Source organism: Danio aesculapii, chromosome 17 (genome assembly GCF_903798145.1).
Source record: "Danio aesculapii chromosome 17, fDanAes4.1, whole genome shotgun sequence".
Taxonomy (NCBI): domain Eukaryota; kingdom Metazoa; phylum Chordata; class Actinopteri; order Cypriniformes; family Danionidae; genus Danio; species Danio aesculapii.
Window position 1 is genome coordinate 11321038 of NC_079451.1, and position 24125 is coordinate 11345162.

The 24125-nt window shown below is 37.1% G+C and overlaps 1 protein-coding gene across 3 annotated transcripts in view; it reads right to left on the reverse strand.

The window, feature by feature from the left end:
- The window catches only part of tmem260 (transmembrane protein 260), a 65070-nt gene that overhangs the window by 36099 nt on the left and 4846 nt on the right, over positions 1–24125 (reverse strand). For all 3 annotated transcript variants that reach the window (XR_008839273.1, XM_056477539.1, XM_056477538.1), the window contains exons 3-4: positions 19566–19597; positions 15897–16048 (exon numbers count right to left, since the gene is read on the reverse strand). Coding sequence is in view for 2 of the 3 variants with exons in the window: in XM_056477539.1 (XP_056333514.1) it covers positions 15897–16048; positions 19566–19597 (184 nt within the window). In the remaining variant the exon portion in view is untranslated. The remainder of the gene's footprint in view (positions 1–15896; positions 16049–19565; positions 19598–24125) is intronic.

A 24125-nucleotide genomic window follows, 5' to 3' on the forward strand; every position in this document is an offset into this window, starting at 1 on the left:
GCGGCTGCCAGCTCCCTCCTGACCCCGCAATCCCTCGCCGCTGACAGCTTCAAGCTCCATGGCAAATTAGGCGCTCTCACATTACAATCGCACAAGACAGATTCCATTAACGGTATCTGAAATTGAGTAGAGAGCAGGGCCCTCGCCTTATCAGACCTGACTCATAAGCAGCGGCGGCACCGCCGAAGCTCGCGCGCTTAATCACGAGCCATGATACCATTTAGACGTTTCCAGCGCGCCTCTGCCTGCCGCTGTGATAGTCGGCCACAAAAGAGGCTGATGAGACTTAGGGGAAGGGGAACAATGGAGCTTTCGCAGGGAAAGCAAAGTAAGTCAGGAAAAAGGGGAGCACAGAGAAGGATACGGATGGAAGAAAGGAGGAAGGATGGTGTGTGTGTGTGGAACTCGCGCTTGCTGACTACTTCTCTTTTCTCTTCTCCGGCTTTTTTTTTTTTTTGCACACTACTTGCCTTTCCTCTCTTTTCTTTTCCTGTCTCGTATGAGACGAGGCCGCACGTGTGTGCGCACAGTCGGACTAATAACTTGTCAAAGGCAGGCGGGGGGGATTCTTGGTGATATCGGATTCTTTCTAGCCCTCTTTACTACTTGTGCACACTGTGGAAGGAAGACGAGGCTCGGTGAAGGTGTGGACCCCCCGCACCCTCCATTCTGCTTCTGCTGTGTGCCAATTAACCCCCAACACGTCAACGGTAGGGGGCTGCAGATGGGTTGGACCAGAGTTGAGGGTCCTCAGTGCAAAGTATCACATCCTCCCCCTGTCATCACTTCAATGGCATGGCCTGACAGTCGCTTACCGTCCTCCTCCTCCTCTGAGGGAGGCTTGACATGGACCTCTTAAGGAGTGTCTGTCTGTTTGAGGATGTGAAAGCATGTGACACATCGTTCATTCTAGAACATGTGGGACCACCTGGGTCTTCTTGTCTCTCTCTCTCTCTCTCTCTCTCTCTCTCTCTCTCTCTCTCTCTCTCTCTCTCCCTCCCTCCCTCCCTCTCCCTCTAACAGTGATGAGGTGAGAGTGACACTTGTGTGCAGCATCAGGAACTTGTTTGCTGCTATCGACTGTGCTGTGCAGTGTGTCTTCACAGATTTCATAGGTTTAGCTCAGTTTAAAACTCTAGTGCAATTGCATGGTTAGTGTTATTTTGGGTAAGTGTCAATACTGCATCAAAACAAACAAACCACACCAAACAAGCAGACTGAGGCAGACTCATTTTTCCAAACAAATTGGTGTGCAGTGGTTAGACAGAAATATGAACTTGGACAAAATATGACGAAAGATATCTAAGGTGTGCTCACACTTGGTTTGATTAAAAGGCACAATATGTGTTTTTATAAGATTTTATCAGTCATACTAAAAACATTTTATGGTTTTTTTTTTATTATACTGTGTAGTCTAATAAAACACAAGCCAATAAAGGGGAACTATTATGCAAAAATCACATGTATAAGGGGTTTAAACACAGTTGTGTGGCAACAGTCTGTGAATATAATCAGCTTCTAATGGTAAAAATGTATTGATTTTATTTTTTATAATCACTCGTCTGCTGAAACACTTTGATTGGCAGTCTCCTTTTGTACATGTCATCTGAGGGAAAAAAAACCCTGCCCATTAGTGATGATTTCTTTATTATTAGCATAGGATGTTAGTCTTGTTTTTGAATCGGCCACTATGCTGACACATAGGCATTAGTAGCTCCACTCACAACATTATTTGTTTGGTATTTTAAGCTGAAACTTCACATTCACACACTAGGGAAATCAGAGACTTTTTTACATCTTGTAAAAAAGGCGTAACAAGTCCCCTTTAAAGCATCTTTGATGTTTGCCTGTTTTATATAAAAGCAAACCAGAAATTGAGGGTGTGTGGTGTCATTAGCATGGTGATTCAGGAGATGGGTAAAATAACAAAATTCTCTGGATTTGAACTTTGGGACACTGTAGGTGGATAAGTCAACAAAATGTATAACACTGTTGACTGTACCCATGGTGTTTGGATATTTTAATGGAAAAAAAAAACATGATGCGAATCTCCCGTTCCACCACATCCCAAAGGTGCTATATTCAATTAGTATCTGGTGACTGTGGAGGCCATTTGAGTACAGTGAACTCATTGTCATGTTTAAGAAACCAGTCTGAGATTTTTTGCTCTTTGTGACAAGGCACATTATCCTGCTGGAAGTAGCCATCAGAAGATGTGTACACTGTAGTCATAAGGGGATGAACATGGTCAGCAGCAATATTCTGGTAGGCTGTGGCATTAACACAATGCTCAATTGGTATTAATGGGGGCAAAGTGTCCCAAGAAAATATCTCCCACACCATTACACTACCACCAGCAGCCTGAACCATTGATACAAGGTAGGATGGATCCATGATTTCATGTTGTTGACACCTAATTCTGACCCTACCATCCGAATGTCGCAGCACAAATCAAGACACATCAGACCAGGCAACTGATTTTCCAATCTTCTATTGTCCAATTTTGGTGAGCCTGTGCAAATTGTAGCCTCAGTTTCCTGTTCTTAACTGACAGGAGTGGTACCTGATGTGGTCTTCTGATGCTGAAGCTCATCCGGCACAAGGTTCGTGAACCTCGAGTGGTTATTTGAGTTACTGTTGTCTTTCTATCAGCTCAAACCAGTATGGCCATTCTCCTCTGACCTCTGGCATCAACAAGGCATTTGCTCCCACAGAACTGCCACTCACTGGATATTTTCTCTTTTTCAGATCATTCTCTGTAAACCCTAGTGATAGTTGTGCATGAAAATCCCAGTAGATCAACATATTCTAAAATACTCAGACCAGCCCATCTGGCACCAACAACCATGCCACATTCAAAGTCACTTAAATCACCTTTCTTCCCCATTCTAATGCTCGGTTGGACCTGCAGCAGATCATCTTGACCATGTCTACATGCCTAAATGCATTAAGTTGCTGCTGATTGGCTAATTATAAATTTGTGTTAACAAGCTGTTGGGACAGGTTTTACCTAAATAACTGGCCTTGGTTATTTAAACATGTATGAATGCTGCCATCCCAAGTGACCACTAAACAAGTGGGCAGAGAACACAAAAAATCCAAACGAACTCAAGTGGGGTTCAAGTGATAAATAAATACAACCTTGACCAAAGACATCTAAAGAAATCTAAAACAGGATTTGTTTGCCACAACTCACAAGATGCAATGCTTCAAAGAAATTCACATATATCTGACTAGCTAGGTTCAAGACTCATTTGAGAATTTTCTCATTTAAGAAGCTCCTATAGAAAAATAAGGGAGAAAAAAACAAGGCAACTACATGAAAAGTAGTCAGTGCCAACAAATTTCTGAACTTCTAATCACATGTTGGTTATCCTATCCATCCCATTGGCAATTAAGCAACATAAACATTAAGTATGGTCCAGCAGAGCAGCACTTTTATGCCTTATGTTTATGATAATGTGAGGTCTTATTATCATTGAGAAATGCACTGAGGATACTGTGTGATTCTTTATAGATGATGCTTAGGCTATATGGTGTGATATTTGTAAGCAGTTGTTGGCGGCGCAATTATGGAGCGACTATAAATTGAATTCTAGGTGGAAGCTGTGCAAAAGTATTACCGTCATACAATCTCTAGTAAAATTACTGTGTGCATGTATTGTACCTATGGACAGTGTTCTGCTGGGCTAAGACGTCCATCCCCACAGGAAAGTACATGTTAAAAAATAATAACTCCAATTCACCTCAAACAATGCAGTCGGCGGCACAACAATTTCACCCAATTCCATCTTAATCCCCCACTGACACACATTATCTGGACATGGCAAACAAAAAGAAACTGTGTATATCATTCAGCAAATATGCATTTTATTTTCTACTACTGTTATTTTAATCAAGTCATTAATCAACTGTAGTATTATGTGGCCCTATGGAACGCATGCATTCTGGGAAGGGCTGATCCTCTCCTTGCATGACTCCCATTAAAAACCGCCTGTGGAGACAGTTTGGGAAATGTAATATTATAGCAATATTGACTTCTGATGCAACAGACACAATCTTAGGCCTGCAGGCAAGGGGAAATTAAAGTGATGGCACAGCACAGTGAAATAGCCCTATTTCCCCCATTCTGAATGGGGTAATGAGGGTTTAGACATCTTCATTAAATGTCTGTTAAGGAAATATTACTGCACATCTTTAAATGGGGCCATTGGTCATGCTGAGTTAAAGAATATAAGGCGTGTAGTGCACAAGAATGGTTAAAGGAATCTTCCAGGTTAAATACTGCTTAAGGTCTAAAGCAACAGCATTTGAGAGTATGTTTGCATGACCATGATTTTTAAAAAGTGAAACATTTTTTAAATATTTTGCATACAAACGACAACATTTTTAAAACGTTACCAATTCACACGAATCTACAAAAATGACTAAAAATGCTGTATTATGCATGCCATGCCAGTATTTGGGGATATTGATTTGTAAAGAAACACTAGTATTATGCACCTGCAAATATACACTACTGTATAGTCCACTATTGTGTATTTGGTTAAGTACTTGTGCATGCCTAAACCGAACATGTTAGTGCATCAACATGAAATTGCTGTTTTCAAAACAAAATAAAACAAAAAATCTGATATTTTAAGTGGAAATGGTACTTTTACAAAATAGAGGGTTCTCAGACACGAAAAATACAGTTGTTGTAAAAATTAATGGCCAAAAACAGTAAATAGTTTTCCATTTTCTGATTAAAAGGGAGTAACAGAGTTGTAACAAAGGTCTTTGGGTTAATTACCTCAAAGACTAATTGGTTTAAAAGCAAAAATGCAAAAAATAAATAAATAAATCACACAAACAAATATACAGTATATCTAGGGGCTTTCGCACTAAGTATTTATAGGAACACTATAGAAACAAGCCAGCAGGGGTCTGTTCTTCATCTGTGGATTACTAAATTAGCTGAATTTGGTTGACGATTTGACATGATCCAGGATTGGTTCATTCATCAAAGTTCATTCGAGAGTTGTTGTCATAGCACCATGTCAGCAGCAGCTTATTTAATTTAGGATTACATCAGGTAATTTCAAGCAAAGGTAATACTGAAAGCATGTATCAAATGCTGATATTTTTTACAGTAGTAACCTATAGGTTATATACACTGGGAAAAATAGTAAGATATTATACATTTTTTAAACTAATATACAGTTGCAATCAGAATTATTAGCCCCCCTGAATTATTAGCCCCCCTGTTTATTTTTTCCCCAATTTCCGTTTAATGGAGAGAAGAACACATTTCTAAACATAATAGTTTTGATAACTTATTTCTTTTAACTGATTTATTTTATCTTTGCCATGATGACAGTTAATAATATTTTACTGGATTTTTTTAAAGACACTTCTATACAGCTTAAAGTGACATTTAAAGGCTTAACTAGGTTAATTAGGTTAGCTAGGCAGGTTAGGGTAATTAGGCAAGTTATTGTATAACGATGGTTTGTTCTGTAAACTATCGAAAAAATATATAGCTTAAAGGGGCTAATAATATTGACCTTAAAATGGTTTTAAAAAAATTAAAAACTGATTTTATTCTAGCCGAAATATAACAAATAAGACTTTCTCCAGAAGAAAAAATATTATCAGACATACTAAAAATTTCATTGCTCTGTTAAACATTATTTGGGAAATAGTTCAAAAAGAAAAAAATTCAAAAGGGGGGCTTCAACTGTATATACACACATACACAGTGCATCCGGAAAGTATTCATAGCGCTTCACTTTTTCTGCATTTTTTTATGTTACAGCCTTATTCCAAAATGGAATAAATTCATACATTTCTTTAAAATTCTACACACAATACCCCATAATGACAATGTGAAAAAAGATTTTTAGTACTGTATCAGTACTTTTACTTCTTTACTTTCCTTCAACCTGCAGTCACTACTTTATTTATTTCTTGTCTATGGTGATTGGCTAGAAAAATCAATCCTGTGTTTCCTGTCCAATCAAATTGCACGTAGAAAGTAAATCGCATTTAGAACCTCAAGACATGGGAACTTTATAAATGCAGAAAACCTTTTGCAAGCATTAAAAATGTCCAAGATGTCCAAAATCTTTACACTCGACCCAGAGACAATATGATTATAGACTGAATGTCACTGATGAGAAAATAAAGGATGTCAACTGTATGATGACTGAAATTGTCAAACAGCCTTAAACAATCACTAAATAAAAGCGAATGAAGAATAGAAAGAAGTGCTGAATGAAGGAAGGACCAAATGAAGGAAGGAAGGACTGAACAAACTAAGGAACAAGGGAAAAAAATGAATAAATGAACAAAAAACCAAATAAAGGAAGGAACGAATAAAGGAACGAATGAATAAAGGAACGTTCCGAATAAAGGAACGAATGAATGACTGAAGGAATGAAGGGAGGAACAAATGAAGAAAGGAAAGAAGGAGGGAAGGAAGGTAAGAACGAACAAATATAGGAAGATCAGTAAATGCACTACAGAATGTTACATCCTGCACAAACTGCATGTAAACGAATCAACTTTTCAGTGTAATACTCACTTTACTCTTGAGTATTTTTAAAAGGGCTACTTTTTTATTTGTACATCGAGTAATATTTACAAAAGATACTTTTACTGTACTTGCACTACATTTTTGGTAAGTAATGGTACATTTACTTGAGTATGATTTTTTTAGTACTCTTTCCACCACTGCAAATCAGCTTAGATCGTTTTAGCAAGGTACGAAGAACGGATCCCAGGTCAGTTCCCTGAGAGCAAAATTTCATCCCAGGGCTGTTTTCTTGATTGCATTTTGATAGTCAACATAACTGGGAATTTTAGTCCCAGAAATTCCATTTTGAGAAACTAAATGAGCTCTTACTTCAAAGCAAAGACTAATCCCGAACAATAGGAACAATAATGCTGTAACTCCATTTTAGTTACAAGACAAACACTTGCTCTAGGATGTCAAAGGTGATTTTAATCCAACTTTTTTGTCGTTTCAATCTCATAACTTATACATTTTTTTAATTCCTATTGTGCTTGGTTAGACCCTTCTCTGAAGTCCTAATGTAGCTCATAACTAAATAAGTTATAGTTCCTTTGGTGTGAAAAACAAACAGGTACTTCCACCTGGAACTATGAAAAAGTCCCCTGTAAAATCCCCTTATCTATTTATTAATTTTGAAAAAAAATCTTACCTGTAAAGCTATTTAACACGAATAAAACGATTAAGTGTTAGAATAATTGTGTTATTTTCCTATTGTATATTGTGTTGTTTTTACTGCTTTTTTTGACGCCATACATGTTGACTGTACATGCACCGCTATTTCCTCATTTGGCTGTGGTAATCAAAAGCAGCTGTCGATATGCTGTCAAGTTGTATTTAATCTGGATTATTCCTTTTTTTTTTTGAGGATATAAAGGTTGTTGGCCTAAAAAACAAAGAGTGGGTGTCATAACTAAAGAGGAAATGCATTTAGCAAAACGAATGGCTGCAAACCAGAGCGTTTTAGAGATTAGACTGGCTAATAAAGCATATGCTTAAGCTGCCAGGAGCTGTTGTTTCTGGGTCGGTGATTTACCTGACAACAGAGGTATGCAGGAAGGGGCAGCCAAGGGACGTGGGAAACGACAGCATTTTTTTTTCTTTAGTCTTAAACAAATACATATTTAAACATGGCTTGAACAAAAAAAAATCTTTAAATACCAAATTTAAATTCAATCTTTAAAGACCCTCATTCATCTAAAAATTTGAATAATGTTATCACTTAATCATCGTGACTTTCTTTCTTCTGTGAAAGTACTCTAGAAAGAGTATATTTTGAGAATTAGCAGTCTTTTCTTTGCAAACAAATTATTGGTTATCAGTTTTTTAAACTATTATTTTGTGCATTTTATATTTGTATCATGTTTGGAGTGAGTGGGTACGTAAATTATTTTTAGATGAACTATTACTTTAAATGCTCACATATGCATAGGCTATTATATTCTGAAACAGGTAATGCTCTCATGAAGCAACTGTCTTGCTAATAAACACAGCTCACAATAGAGAGCCGCGGGGTGACTAGGACCGAGTGGAGGGTCCAGTGAGGAAAGCGCAGTCATGACCATATGGTAAAGAGCCTTATATGGAAACAAAAGCACCGAGACAGGTGGGCACCGGAGCCCGGTCAGCTGTGATATGAGCTGGTGCATGCAGAACTGGACTCGTCTGCTCTTGGCTGGTGTGCAGCTTCACAGGTGCGGTGGACCCGGGACTGAGAAGGATGGGTGAAGTCACCTTCGGCGGACACGCAGCCACTTCTATTATGTAATTGACATCATGAACATAGAGAAAATGCTATGTAATCATTCTGTTTAAGTGCTCAAAATGTGTTTCTTATAAAAATGCTTTTGCAGTGACGCTATAGAAATATTTTAAGTTCCCCAAATAAACATTCATACCCCTTTTAGATGCATTTTCAGCAGGAAAAAAATTGGAATTTGAAGCCGGAAAGATCACTTCAACTTTAGCCCTAAAATTCTGAATAGCAAAATGCTGCCTATGGCAGTTACATTGTATGGATGATGTAATAATGCTCGACCGTACTGTACAATATGTCTTAATGTAAAACTACACACAAGAGAAGCCAACCTGGTGTAAGATACTAACACTAGAGTGCACAATTAATGTTTTTAAACTGATTATAATCTGGTTGTAAAGTAACAAATTTTTTTTTACATTTTTATATTCCGGTAAAACAAAAAAAAATGCAATTCATCATCTTGAATATTTCAGAACCATTGTTGTCTATAGCAGGTCAGAGAGCTCTTAAATAATTTTTTTTTAAATAATTATGTGTGTTCCAAATATATATATATGTCACGATAACCAGCGATACAGGCTTGCAGAATGATGGTAAAGACATGCTTCTTCACCCGGACTACAATTCTGTCACTTTATGAACTACATATCCCATCATGCACCCCACACACCTGTTCTGAAATCACTGTTGATTACACACACAGCTGGGAGAGAATCTAAGACTGATTACATGGACTGTATTCCATGGTCTGTTGAAATTCTTGATTCTGATTGGCTGGAGGGTGTGCATTATTTTCGTTGAAATGCACAGGTCGTTCCAGTCTGTTTTAATTACAGTTCGAAATACGCTTCTCGCAAACATGTGTAGTTACCATAGCAACTCGCATGCGCTGCACAGTTACAGATGAGGACTGTTAATGGCAGATGGGAAATCCGCAAAATTAGAAATACTCATCAATTAAGGAAAATACTCATCAATTATGCCACGAAATTCAGTTTTAAGAGTTTTTCCAAGTGAGAATATAGTTATTTTAAAGTCAAATCGGTAGTTTATGTATAAGGATAGGGTGTCTTTAAAAATGTTGGAAGCTCCGGGCGGTCAGCGCCAGCTCCGCTTATTATCCCTTACATATAGACTGCTCACATTGACTATGTTAACAAAGACATCAGTAATGGAATTGTTTGCCTTAATCTGATTAAGACAATAATATGATAATATTAATAATATGATTATTGTTTACATGAGTTACTTTTTGAATGTTTCTTTCATGATCCCGTTTTACATGTTATAGCACATAGATCAATTAACATAATTGCATCACCGTGCTATCAATGTAATTTCAGGTGTTTTTATTTTTGATTTATCGACTTTAATTGCAGTTTGGCACTTTCACTTTTATTCAGGAACATTTCATTCGTAACCAAAAAGGTATTGGATGCAAGTACGAATTAAGGACTGGTGAAAGAGTGTTGTTTTTAATGAAATTTGATACCGCACGCAGAATATGAGAAGAAAAAACTCAGAATTTCACAATGAAGGTGTCTGTGGTCCTTTACTGACTCTGTAGGTGCAGAGAATAGTGTCAAAGAGCTGTGTGTGTATGAAATATCCCGTTGCAAAACGCAGCAAAATGTCCTACATGACGATAATAGTTTGATTGCGGTGTTTACATATCTGTACTGCACTTCACTAATGCAACTAAAATTGGCATACTCCACATCTTAATTCGATTTCTGTTTAGTTCGATTATGACTTTAGTGGGATTAAGGTCATCAAAAATCTGTTTACATGGTAGACTCTTAATCAGAGTATTATCTTAATCCTTTCAAAATTGGATAATTGGTGTCCATTTAAACAAACTAATTGACACACGCATTGCTAAGTCTTGTTGGTTTATACCTGTAACATTACAAAGCGTTCTCCTAGTTTAGACTTTCTGTGTTTGACCCTTGCCTTGTTCACTTGTTTACGTTGTCTGTCGCCAGTATCTACCATTTGCCTGTGACCTGACTACGTTTCTGGATTTCCCTGTATGTACCCATTTGCTCCTGTTTTTGACCACTGCCTGTCTGAAGTTTTTGAATAAAGCTGCACATAGATCATCTCTCTGTTGTCGCCCAACTCCCCTTTGGTTACAATATAAAAGAAGGTCTTACAGGTTTGGAAAAATATGAGAGTGAGTAATTAATGACAATATTGTCATTTTTGGTTGATCTAACAACACGTTCTTCAAAATTTTACCTAGGCTTTATTTAAAGAAAAGTTGTTGTTTTTTTACACCTTGAATATATCATGCATGATTTTAAAATATAGTTTTCATATAGTGTATTTTATTAACAAATATATTAAATCATTATTTAATAAAAAACCATCACATTTAGAAAGTTAAACTATAGAAACTATATGACACTTTTTCTAAATGATCTGCTAACCTTACCTTGACATGTAATATGAAAATTTAGGACACATATTGATATTGACACAATCTTCGGAGTCTGCACGCAAGTTCTCCCTACAATATTATTAATTTACTTGCTACTTGAACTTTTAGTGGGTCAATGTAGCATGTTAGGTGTCCCAGAAATAGCTTTTTAAATACAAATTTGTCAAGAAATATAGTTTTTTGTAAGAAGTTTTTTGTAAGTACAAAGAAAAATTTTATGATTCTCAAAATAGAACTTAATTTTCCATGACTAAATCTCCACGACATTTTTGACCATAAAAACAAGAAACAGATGTATTCCTTTCATTATATATGTATATTATAATTAATTTTCCAAGACCCAACCACAAAGTCAGAGAGGAGGAAGAGTGTAATATGCATTATTAACGTCATTATGCACCAAAATTCCTAAAATCTAAAGATGGCAGAGAATGTATAGGGCATAAAATGGTGAGTGTCAGAGTGGTGTTGGGTGCCAGGCTAGCAGCCTGGGGACAGGCCTGTCCGGTAGTGATCCTACTGGGAGTGGCACGCCACCTCAGCATTACCACTGGGCATGGGCGATGCACCTAAGGACCCCAATGCCAACCCAGAAGGGAGTCCCAGACTGTGCCGGAAGAACTGAAACCCCTCAAACTCTCCCTCCTCCCTATCCTGGCATCTCAAGCCTGCCAGCCTCTGCTCTGAGCCCAATAGACAAGCATGAGGCCAAACCCCAGCCTAAGCCCAGACAGATAACCATCAAAACCTATTACGCTTATGTTTTCAATTGAAAACATAGATTATATACTGAAACTTAAGAGCTAAAGGGGTTTGTGTGAATGCGTGTGTGCAACCAAATCCTCACTGCCATCAGTTGCAGGAGGAGGATGGGTTGCAGAGTTGAGAGAGCCAAAGGAAATGACTTTTTTGGTTCCTGTAATCCAAAATTGGATCTAAATCCTCTGAGGCTTAAGAGCAGAGGTTGCATTGGACATGTAACTGCAGCCAAATCTCTGGTCAGCGTGGCTCGCAAAAAACTCAGCGGAGTGAGGGCATGCGCTACAAGAGCTCACATGTAGACAATAAAAAAAACATGCAGCAGGTACTGCCCATTAAAACCAATTATCTGCTGGCTGAACTTCAAGTCCAGAATGGTGTGTAATAGCAGTACATTTGTAACCTAATAATAACATAAATAAGGGTTCCCCTTCTTAACTAAATGTAAAATTCCCTGACATACAGTATAATGAATGGAAAAACAAGGTACTGCTGTACTTTGCATAAAATTGTTTTTTGAATTTGAATTTGAATATAGTTTATATCTACCACTAGTGTGCAGCATCCACCTGTATGACATGACGGCAGCCATATTGCGCCAGACTGCACACCACACACCAGCTGATTGGTGGAGAGGAGACAGACTGCTGAAGCCAATTATGTTATGGGGATGGTTAGGAGGCCAGTGGGGAAATCTGGACAAGACACCGGGGGTTAAAGCCCTACTATATTCGAAGGACATCCTGGGATTTTTAATCGACCCTTTTCACAAGACTGTTATGACGTATTTAGCGGTTCTTATAATGTTAAATCCTTGAAAGTTTTTAATATTTAATTTTTTTTTTTTAATGTATGAATATTCATGCATTTGTGTATGCATTATATCATGTTTGAGTCAAATTACACAAACTGAATTAGTGCTTATGCGAGGTGTTTCTAATGCAATGTCTTTGGGGCTGAGACTAAATTTGAGTAAATTTGATATTATTCTCTCCTCTGGCTGCCATCATCAGTCAATTTTTTGCTTTTTCTGAAAGTCTTGAGAACACCATCGTGGAGTTTTTTTTTTATTTTAGCTAATAGAATTGTAAAAAAAAAAAATTATTTGTTGTACTCTACCGTTCAGTGCGCTCTAAGTTTACCCAGCTATGACGCCTTCCTCTACCGAGAAACCCAGAAATGTGAAAAGGGTCTATGACCACAGAGAATCAGGAGCACAGTTTTCCATCTCATTCGAAAGACAGTGATTACATAGCAGAATAGTGTCCCCTTCACTATACTGGAGCGTTAGGACCCACACAGGTTGCAGGTTGAGCACGGCCTTCTTGGCCTAAGTCACACTTCTTCTGGCAGCAACCTAGTGTTCCCATGTGGTCTCCCATCCAGGTACTGACCAGGCACAGCCCTGCTTAGCTTCAGTGGTAACCATATGAAAGTTGCAGAGAGCTAGCTGTCGGCTAAAAAAGCCTAGCCATAACAATAGGCAAAACATATGAAATATTATATTTAAAAAAAACAATGCGAGATAGAAAAATTACATTTTGATAATTGGAAACCAACGACAAACAGAAGTCACTGATACTCCATAGCTTAATATACAGTTGAAGCCCCCCTTTGATTTATTTTATTTATTTTTTTTTTTTTCCTGAATGATGTTTAACAGAGCAAGGAAATTTTCACTGTGTGTCTAATCTTTTTTCTTCTGGAGAAAGTCTTATTTGTTTTATTTCGGCTAGAATAAAAGCCGTTTTTAATTTTTTTAAACCATTTTAAGGTCAATATTATTAGCCCCTTTAAGCTATATATTTTTTCGATAAGTCTACAGAATAAACAATCGTTTTACAATAACTTGCCTAATTACCCTAACCTGCCTAGTTAACCTAATTAACCTAGTTAAGCCTTTAAATGTCACTATAAGCTGTATAGAAGTGTCTTGAAAAATATCTAGTCAAATATTATTTATTGTCATCATGGGAAAGATAAAATAAATCAGCTATTAGAGATGAGTTATTAAAACTATTATGTTTAGAAATGTGTTGAAAATACTTCTTTCCATTAAACAGAAATTGGGGAAAAAAGTAAAGAGGGGGGCTAATAATTCTGACTTCAACTGTATATACAAAATATATATATAAAACCCTGACTTTAATGTTTTGAATTTAGTTTAAAAAGTTTAAAGCTCGACGATATTCCAGAATTCCATGAGCTGTGGGAGCCCTGATAAAAAAGCACTTGTTCAAGTGGTTCCACACCTTTATAGGTTTTTTATTATGTTGAACACAAAAGAAGATATAATGAAGAAAGCTGAAAATCTGTAACCTTTGACTTCTATAGTATTTATTTTTCCTACTATTAAAGTGGTTACTGGTTTTTAGCTTTCTTTAAAATATCCTCTTTTTTGTTCAACAGAAGAAAGAAACTCAAACAAGTTTGTGAAATGTGAAGTCACAAACATAATAATATCAAAAAAGCCAAAAGAAAGTCAAATGAAGAAAAAATCATGATAAAAATACTATTGATTAAAACTGTTATTTGGTAGAGATTTAGTGGATTTGAATCGACTAGAACTTGGACCTTTCTCCCAAAGTAAAGTGCAGTGGTCATGAGAAAAAAAAAATTCATGATTCTGAAGCTGAAATATGAATTATGTCTTTCACAAATAATGGAGGCTGCATATGAGTGTTCTGATAGTTTTGTGGGTATGGGGTCATATCACTACACACCATACAACTATAACATTTACAAAATAAAAAAGTAGAAAACCATCAGAAAAGCGATAAAAAAGAATGATTAGAAGGAGATGTATAGCATTTAAACCAGCCTTCGCAAGGGAACATTCCTCTGTTTATAATATTTCATCTTGGACTTGATATCAGCTGAAGATAAGTCCACAGGTAACGCTAATGCCATGGAAATAGGACTTTACAGAAATATGCAAAATAAAGAGAATCTGAAATACTTTACAATTTACTATGCACTTTAAAAGGGTTTAAAGCAAACTAAAAACATTAACATACAACTGCACCTGGACTCTTTGATAATAAAAACGGCATATGAACAGATTAGAATCATGCAGATGTATCTGAAAAACTTTGGTCTAAATATATATATTTTTTTTAATCAAAGAATAAACTGGCGTAACAATTTCAAACCAAATCAGGGCACCACAAAGTTCAAGGTTTTGAAACGGTTTGCCAAAATTTTCCAAAACTGTTTGCTCAATATGTTAAGAACAGATGTCCGCAAGGTAAGACAAACACTGAAAAGTATTTACTGATTAATTTACTCATTAAAATTATATATATATAATATACAATTGAATACGCTAAATTGTCCCGAGTGTATAAGTGTGAATGAGTGTGTATGGATGTTTCCCAATGATGGGTTGCAGCTGAAAGGGCATCCACTGCATAAAACATATGCTGGATAAGTTGGCGGTTCTTTACCAAAAAAGAAAATGAATGAATATGAGTATATATATCAAGTCTGATTTTTTGGGTGTATTTGTTTAAGACATATGAAAGAAAAAGTTAAAGAACGATGGAAAAATGAATGAAAAATACTGGAGTTTCTGACTTGGTTTGATCTGCATTTCTGCCAGAACTGTTGTCAATATTGACTGAATTGATGGAATTGTGAATGCTGAAAAGTACAGACAGGTTTTAAGTTGTCATGTAATTCCTACTAGAAAGCATGTACTTTATAATTGTTTTATTGTTCAGCATGATAATTATCCCAAACACACTGCTAATGTAATAAAATCATACTCGGAGAGAAAAACAGCTGATGAAAAATAAACAGTCATGAAATGGCCTCCACAGAGTCCACACTTGAATATTATATACAGTATGTATAGGCAATATTATAGACAGTATGATATTCAACTGGAGAGAAAATGAAAGATAGAATCTTCTAAATCTAAGGGAGATCTCTTAGAAATTCTGAAAGATGCTTGATATTTAATAGTACATAATTTCAGAAAAGACACAACTAAAATTTCAAACTGTTGCTTGGTGCTAAAGAGGTCATGTTAAACAAAGACTTTTGATGCTAGACTTTTGATTCCAAAAGTAATATTGTTTTGAATATTGTGTAAATATTTTCTGTTTGTATATTAAAGGTATGGTTCAGCCAAACGTAATGACCCTCCATACCTTTTAGATACATGTGCTCCCAAAGCTGGTGGTGGCCTATGACTTTTGCACAGTACTGTATATCTTTTTTTAACCCTTTAAAAAGACATTGCTCTAAAAGAGATATTGCACTAATCCACATGGGTGTATAACAGTAAACTTGCTGCTCAGGTATCGCATAATTTTTTAACCCTTAACTAATAAACGAAGCAGAACTTCACAGTGTTTTACAGTATAAGAGTAGTGTACCTGCAGACAGTGAAGCAGAGGGCTCCACTCGCCCCGGCCCCAAACACAGCACAAAGGACATTGATACTGTGTGCCGGAGAGCTGAGAGGCAGCAGCGAGAGCATCAGAGAAGACATCATAGTGAAGAGAGGATATCCTGGAGGATGAGCCACCTGTGGGGAAAAACACTACTGTAAACCTACACACAGAACCACCACCCATCATCATACAGTTTAGCTTTCAAAGGCAGACCTCAGTTTTACGGGTTACAGCACCACACTGTCCTCCCCCTTCCTCAAAGCCTGATCTCCTGTCTCCTTGCCTTCCCAGCAATTAGGCACTAAGTCCCCTAAGGAGCGATAAGGACTAGAGCTATTAAAGGCTGTCTCGCTCCTACTGGCCTGATAACGCACACGCAGGCACAGCAGGCAGGAAAATGCTGCACACTTGAGCGAAGAGCAAGAAACCACTCGTAGAAGTGGTTGTTTGAGGGATGGATTGGAAACTCGGTGGACAAGCGGATGTCTAAAAGCTAGTGTGAGTTCAAGATCAAAGCAGGAATAGGGGTCCCAGGCAAATGATCCCTCTAAACAATTTTCATGAGACTGAAGGCCATGTCAGTTAGGTTTACTGAACTGTGATAAGCCATAGTTGGGGAGTGTATAACTCAAAAAGTAACTACATATTACTGAGAAATTTTAAAAAGCAATTCAATTGTACACATGATCAAAAACACAAATTAAACAACTAGTGAAGGGGATGGCTAACTACTAAAAATGTGAGATGCAATTTTCCATTTAACAGGAAAATAACAGTTGATTCGACCAAAGATTTTTAGGAAACTTGCTGCACAGATTTTTGTGAGTTGACCTGATTTAAATCAAGTCTTTTGAGTCAAGCAGTACTTGGCTTAAAAATTGAGTCAACTTAAAACAGTTGTGCAGCAAGTAGCCTTATGCTACGTTCACACCAGACGTGGATTAATCGTCAAGCGCAAGTGATTTACATGTTAAGTCCATACAAATTCGACAATAGGCATCTGCCAGCGTGAATGACGTGATTCGCGCAAATTACACGATTCGTGCAAACGAAGCGACGCGAGTTGAGCGTTTTGCACGTTCGACGTGTTTATCAAACATTCGCACCACTTTAACCAATCATGAGCTTTCTCTTGTAGGGGCATGATTATGATGTAGTGCCTGTTGTTGGTTTCCTGAGGGGAAATCCAACACCAGACAAGAGCTCATCAAACCGGGCTTGGTTCAGTCAGAAGCACCACTGAAAGCCTCCGTCATCCAGGTATAGTTTCTGGAGGAGTTAATGAACTCACAGAGCTGGGTGCATCTCTGAAGGATCTAGTGGACTCACGCACGGCGTCGAATGAATCCACACTGCTTTTTCAGCCTTCCTAAAGCATGAAGCACAGCTATTCTCTCAATAAAATCCATATTAGCCATTTAGTAACGAAGCTAGAGTCACCGGGAACATAGAAGCCCTGCCCATGATGCTAATCCACATCTATTGCGAAGCGAATTTGACACGAGAATGAAGTGAGTAATGAAAAGACTGAATGAAAAGACGTTCACGGATCTATTTACAAGCAAATTTCGCGATTCGCTCATGCTTGCCACGTCTGGTGTGAACACAGCATTACAATTTTAAATTGAGTCAACTTTTTATAGTATGATGAAAAAAATTAAAGATAATTAACTGAGGCTGACAATATTTTAAATATATTCTAATATTTAAATATATTCTAACTGTCCCCAGTTGCAAACCACAGTAATCGAAACATACAAAGAAAACAAAACTAAACATTACAATGTGTGTAATAAAATGAAATGACACAGGGTTAAAAGTAATGAACACATGAAGAAAGGGAGATGTAAAAAGCCATGGAAAGCCCAGACAGCAGCTGAAATCTTTTTGTTTTTAGAATGCAACCCTCATCAGATGAAGCTGAAGCTGCTACCCGCTTGTTAAGTCGTGACGTATGACCACTTTTTAGTCATGTTTCACAATAAAGTAAATTTGATAGAAAATCATGGTGCACACATCAGTCTCTGGACTTGCTGCATTACAGACACCAATATCTGTACAATTTATAAAAAATGTATCACTTTCTAGCCATCAGATTTTAAGCATGGACATATATATTGCGATCGTGATTTTCGAAAGTATTACATTACTTTGTAAATGTTTATTATTACCATATGCTGAGTCTCCCTGTACAGTTTGTTAGAGCGCTTGGACCCGGAAGCCGCTTCACATGACGTCACACTTAACAAGCAGATTATCATAAAAGCATTTTATGCAAAGTATTAAATACATTCCAGTAGTTCGATATTTTCTCCTCATGTCATTTCATTGTTATTACTATTTTTTCTAATTTTCTTTATTTGTTTTGTTGTATTTGTATGCTTTAATTGCTTTTTTTTTTTTTGTTTGATTGTTTTACCAAAATCTGGGTCAATGTCATGTCAGCAGCACCTTTAGAACTATATTTAACAGGAAAAGTCATGACGTGTTCAATACTTACTTTACTCATCATATGTTTCTATAGACTATTTAGGAAACAATACCTTGACAAAAGGCTCTTGGCCTTTGCAGTCAATTTTTTTACATAGTTACTTAGCTTATTGCATAATTAACTTTTTTTAAGGGCAGCTTGATTGTAGTTAAAAGATTTTAATTTATGAATAAAATCTAAAATAAGCAGCAAAGTAGCTTCCCCAACAAAACATTATTAGACACCTATACAATAAAACAGACATCAAAATAAAGATTCTTATTCAATATGAGGAAAGAACGGAAAGCTTGAAGACAAGCAAGAGAGGTCAAAGCAGAGAAGAACAGAGAGGTTTGGGAGGAGGGACGAGACAGGACAAAAGAAAGAGAGACAGTATGGCAAACAGATGGCAGGGGCGCGAAGGGCACGCTTGGAAGTGCCAGCAAGGTGTGTGTGACTGCGCAAGTGACGTGTGAGGCAAAAATGCCAGTGCCACACGAGACCAGCAGCATGGAAAGGAACGCGGAGGCATCGTGGGTCTGGAAGTGTGTGTGTGGCATGGCGGGAAAAGGCAGAACGTGCTGTAGGGGGCAGTCCTGCGACGAGGAGTTTAAAAGAGAAAAGCTTCATGGCTCCAGGGAGCAGGAAGGGAGGGCCGGCGGCCTGTGGCCCGGAGAGAGCCCTCCGACCCTGGGGAGAGCCGCAGACAGGCAGGCCACACGGACAGAGGGAGGGATTACTGGCATAGTGACACTGCCACAGCCTCCCTAAAAGGATCGCGACAGCGTAATAAACTTTATTAAATAATAAAACTTATTATAACTGTTAACCCGATTTAGTTCATTCTTTGCGGCTTACACACGCGCACACACGCATGCACAAAAAAGAGAGGGGTTGAGTATAATAAGCCTTATACCGTACATAAGGCGAAGCTTACAAAAGCCATCGCCTAACCATTCAGTCTAATTGGATTTGAAGAACAGGGTTGCAAATTATAGCATTCTCTAGTCCTAACTTAGTCAAAAAAAAGAAGTGCGTAGAAAAGAAGAGAGGATAAAAAAAAACCTGTGGCCTGAAAAGTAAATTAATCATCTTTCTTCTCCCCCCATACTTAATTAAACTTCCTTAATGCTTATAAGAGTTAATGAGTGGATTGATTAAACAATGCAGCTAATGCTTACCCCCAGCTCACAAGCAGCAGTGATCAGCTCTCCTGTGGTAGAAAAACAGAGAGGGAAATTAATGTAAACCCAATAATTATTATTAAGAGACAAGTCCGCTCCTGAAAGTTTTCCCAAATCAAATACTTGCACTGGGTTTTGCATTAATTTGCCCGGATCAAAACCTGCAAAATCTTCCCAGTGTGACATTTCCTAAGCGACACGCTCATTCTCTTCCATCGCACACGGCTCCCTTGATCCCCAAGCAGACAGACGCACACATACACAGGCAAATCTATTCACTCTTTCCATATTCCGTGACTTGAGGTGCACGCGCTGAGCCCCATCCGTCACTGTATGGCGAACACGGGCGTAAACGCCTGCAAGTCCCTCTGCGAGGAGCCACACACATACAAAAAGCTAGCTGTGTCTCTTAAGAGCTTCTGTGTTTCAGCTCCCGCTATTCACTAATTTCCAAGCCTGTAAACCATCAACACAGCACTCATTTAAGGTTACCACACTTTTAGACCAAGTATGACATTTCCAGATGCTCATTATTATCATATTGAGGTAGCTCAGCATATTTCTGTCTAAATGTCATCAGAATTATTAGATATTAATACCATTGACAAATAAACTGATGTTGTAGATTGGTTTTTGAGAATGTTTTACTCTAGCAAGAACTTACAAATGCAGCTAATTAATCAAGGCTTGACATGGTGTCTGCAGTGCAGAACAAAAATGGATAAGTAAACCAAAATTACCTTTAAATGCATTTTCAAGATACTAATTGCAGATTTGGCATGCTGTCCCGGTAGAGAACCCTGAGCTTGGAGATACTTGAGCGCAGAGCTCCTGCCTGGTCATTTAGCATAGAAGGGGGGGTTCGAGATCAGGTAGGTCTCGAGAGCTCCCCTTTGGTAAAGGAGGAAAAGGGGTAAATGGGGGGACTCTTCAAAAAGAAGGGAGCTAAGAAAAATTGGCTATTTGGATTCCTCTGATTGGTTTATCGATGATTGTTGATGTGAGACCAGCCGTGTTCAATCATAGCAGGTGACCTTCTCGAAATTAGTTTGTAAAATTTCACTTATTTACCGTCCTCATACTTCCCTCAAACTTTTCATGTTGCAAACTGCCTACAGCAGGGGTGTCCAAACTCGGTCCTGGAGGGCCGATGTCCAGCTCCAACTTGCTTCAACACACCTGCCAGGAAGTTGCTAGTATATCTAGTAAGCGCTTGATTAGCTGGTTCAGGTGTGTTTAATTAGGGTTGGAGCTAAACTCTACAGGAGACCGGCCCTCTAGGACCGAGTTTGGGCACCCCTGGCCTAAACAATTTGGCACGGTAAAACTGAAAAATGCAATTTATCATTCATTCATTTTCTTTTTGGCTTAGTCCCTTTATTAATCTGGGGTTGCCACAGTGGAATGAACCGCCAACTTATCCAGCATATGTTTTACGCAGCCCTTCCAGCTGCAACCCATCACTGGGAAACACCCATACACTCTCATTCACACACATACACTACAGACAATTTAGCTTAACCAATTCACCTATAACGCATGTTTTTGGACTTGTGGGGGAAACCAGAGCACCCGGAGGAAAACCATGCGAGCACGGGGAGAACATGCAAACTCCACACAGAAATGCCAACTGGCCCAGCCGAGACTCAAACCAGCGACAGCCTTCCTGTGAGGCGAGAGCGCTACCCACTGCACCACCGTGCTTGCCCAAAATGCAATTATTGAAATATTAGAAGTACACTGTATTTAAAATATAAAAGTAAACTCAAATTTAGATTGCATTAAACTAAAGTTAAAGGGATTGTTCAGCCAAAATAGAATGTTTTGTCATCATTTACTAATCCTTACCCATTTCAGTTTCTTACTTCTGAGAAATACAAAAGATGATTCTGAAAAATCTTAAAATCTCATAATTGGTTTGCTTTTTCTACCTCCATAGTACAAAACCAACCTCTGGGTTTAAACGTGTAATCTAAATTTAATCGAAAAACTTGTCAGAACGTTGGGTTTGTCCATATTTGACCCAATGTTAGGTTACAACATTTTTATTAGAGTTTATTCCAGCACATTGCACTTTCAGTATACAACAGGTGTAATTCAACTAGTGGTCAATTCACATGTGAAAAACATTGATTCAATGAATCATGTCTTTGCTCTACAAAAAAATCTCTTCCAATATTACAACATGCCAGAAACAATGGGTCTTATTCACTAATAACTGCGTACGTAACATAGGTTTAAAATTATATATATATATATATATATATATATATATATATATATATATATATATATATATATATATATATATATATATATATATACAAATATATATATATATATATAAAATAATTTTAAACCTATGTTATGTACGCAGTTATTAGTGAATGAGACCCATTGTTATATACAGTACATATACAGAACCTCTATTCATACTCTATTACACATTTTTGATATCAGCTACTTTTCCCCCACCCTGTAAATCACATATAATTATATGTAGGTTTCTTTTTACATGCCTACAGTATAAAGCCCTGGCTGTACATGATTATTGCGTACATGAGGTATTATTTTTTGGAAATTTAGAATACATTTTTGTACAAATGTTTTTGATGAACTATGACTTATTTGTGAAAATGTCCATAAGCAGTGGACTAAAGTAATAAATTAGAAATGCTCAAACTACTGTAATTGAGTAGTTTTTCTCAGAAATTGTAATTTACTAAGTAGTTTTAAAAATGTTTACTTTTAGTGCAGTATCAGTACTTTTACTCCACTACTTTCCTTCAACCTGCAATCACTACTTTTTTTTTAACTTGTCTATGGGGATTAGAAACATCATTCCAGCGATTTCTGTCCAATCAAATGGCACATAGAAGGTAAATCACATCATAATGAATGACATGCAGCAAACTGTTTGGAAGCATTAAAAGTGTCCAAGGCAATGCCTATTTAGATGCATGTCACTGATAAGAAAATGACAGATGTTTACTGTATGATGACCGAAATAGCCTTAAACACCCAGCAGGCACAAGACGTCAACATGACATCAGATTGACATTGTATTGCATTTTTTTTAGAAATAAAAATCATGTTGACGTCAGAACCTAATGTCAGGCCTACATCAATGTCCAACGTCCAACCTAAAATCCACCAAATATCAACGTCTAATGATGTTATGTCTTGACGTTGTGTGGTCGTTACCACTATCACATCTATCTGACGGTGGATTTTGGTTGCCATACCTGATGAATAAATGTCAGAATTTGACGTCAATAAGACGTTGATTTAAGATGTTGGCTCAATGTTGGATTTTGGTATAAATATCAAATACCAAATTATCAACATAATTTGACGTCATTATTGGACATCAAAATAATGCTGTCCTTAGATGCTACCTAGACTTAAATTTTAGTCACCCGACATCACAACCTATATCTAACGTCTTAGGACATTGTCTGCCTGCTGGGCAATAACTAAATGCACTACAGAAAGTTACAATTACACACATGCACATATTAGATGTAAATGCATCAGCTTTTTACAGCGTAATACTCACTACTTGAGTACTTTTGAAAGGGCGGCTTTTTACTCAAACATTGACTAATATTTACAACTGATACTTTTACTCTACTTGCACTACATTTTTAGGCAAGTAATGGTACTTTTACTTGAGTATGATTTTTCAGTACTCTTTCCACCACTGTCCGTAAGCACATTTCATATGTTTACTGAATAAGACCCAATAATCCTATGTATTTACTGTATTATACAGTGTATGAGACATTCTACCAGAAACGTACATTTTTACTTATAAAAAATTTGACAGGGCCTGACTTAAGCTTGTCGTCCTCAAAAATTCATACAAAAACAAGCATAAAATCATATTCAATGATAGAATACGTCCTTGATCTCTGTCAGTTTCTTCTCCATCAAATGATGTCAAGTGATCACCTTAAAGGTGTATTGCATGCATTTTTTGCTAACTTTAATGCAAATGTGACAGGACTGACAGAAACATGGGGACAAATTGTATATTTATTTGGATTATATATTTGTAGTATTTATTTGTAGAATTTATTTATAATTTCATGTTTTTAATCAATTGATGTGAAAGATAACAACTTAAACTTGCTATTTCAGAATTATATTTTTCTAAATAACAGTTTTTAGCACAACAAAACTATTAAAGCTGTAGGTTCATTTGGACTGAGGGACAAGGACAATGACAGGGTTTGAAAATTTGTAAAGTGTTTTTAATAAAGAAAAAAATCTGAGATCCAATTGAATGACTTTACAGAACAACTCACAGAAATCAACCATCAGTCCACTTTAAATATTTTTGGGATGAAATACTTTTTATTCACTGTATTTATGGTTTTTTTTTTCAGTGACAGATAATGTACGTTTCTGATAGAATGTCCCGTATATAAAAGTGAATTTAGGGAAAATGTGCTTAAAGGGTAGAAATTTCAAGACTCTACAACCAAAATCTAGAAATCTACCAACAAAAACAAATCTTCATTTATACTACAGTTCAGAGAATAATGGGCAAAA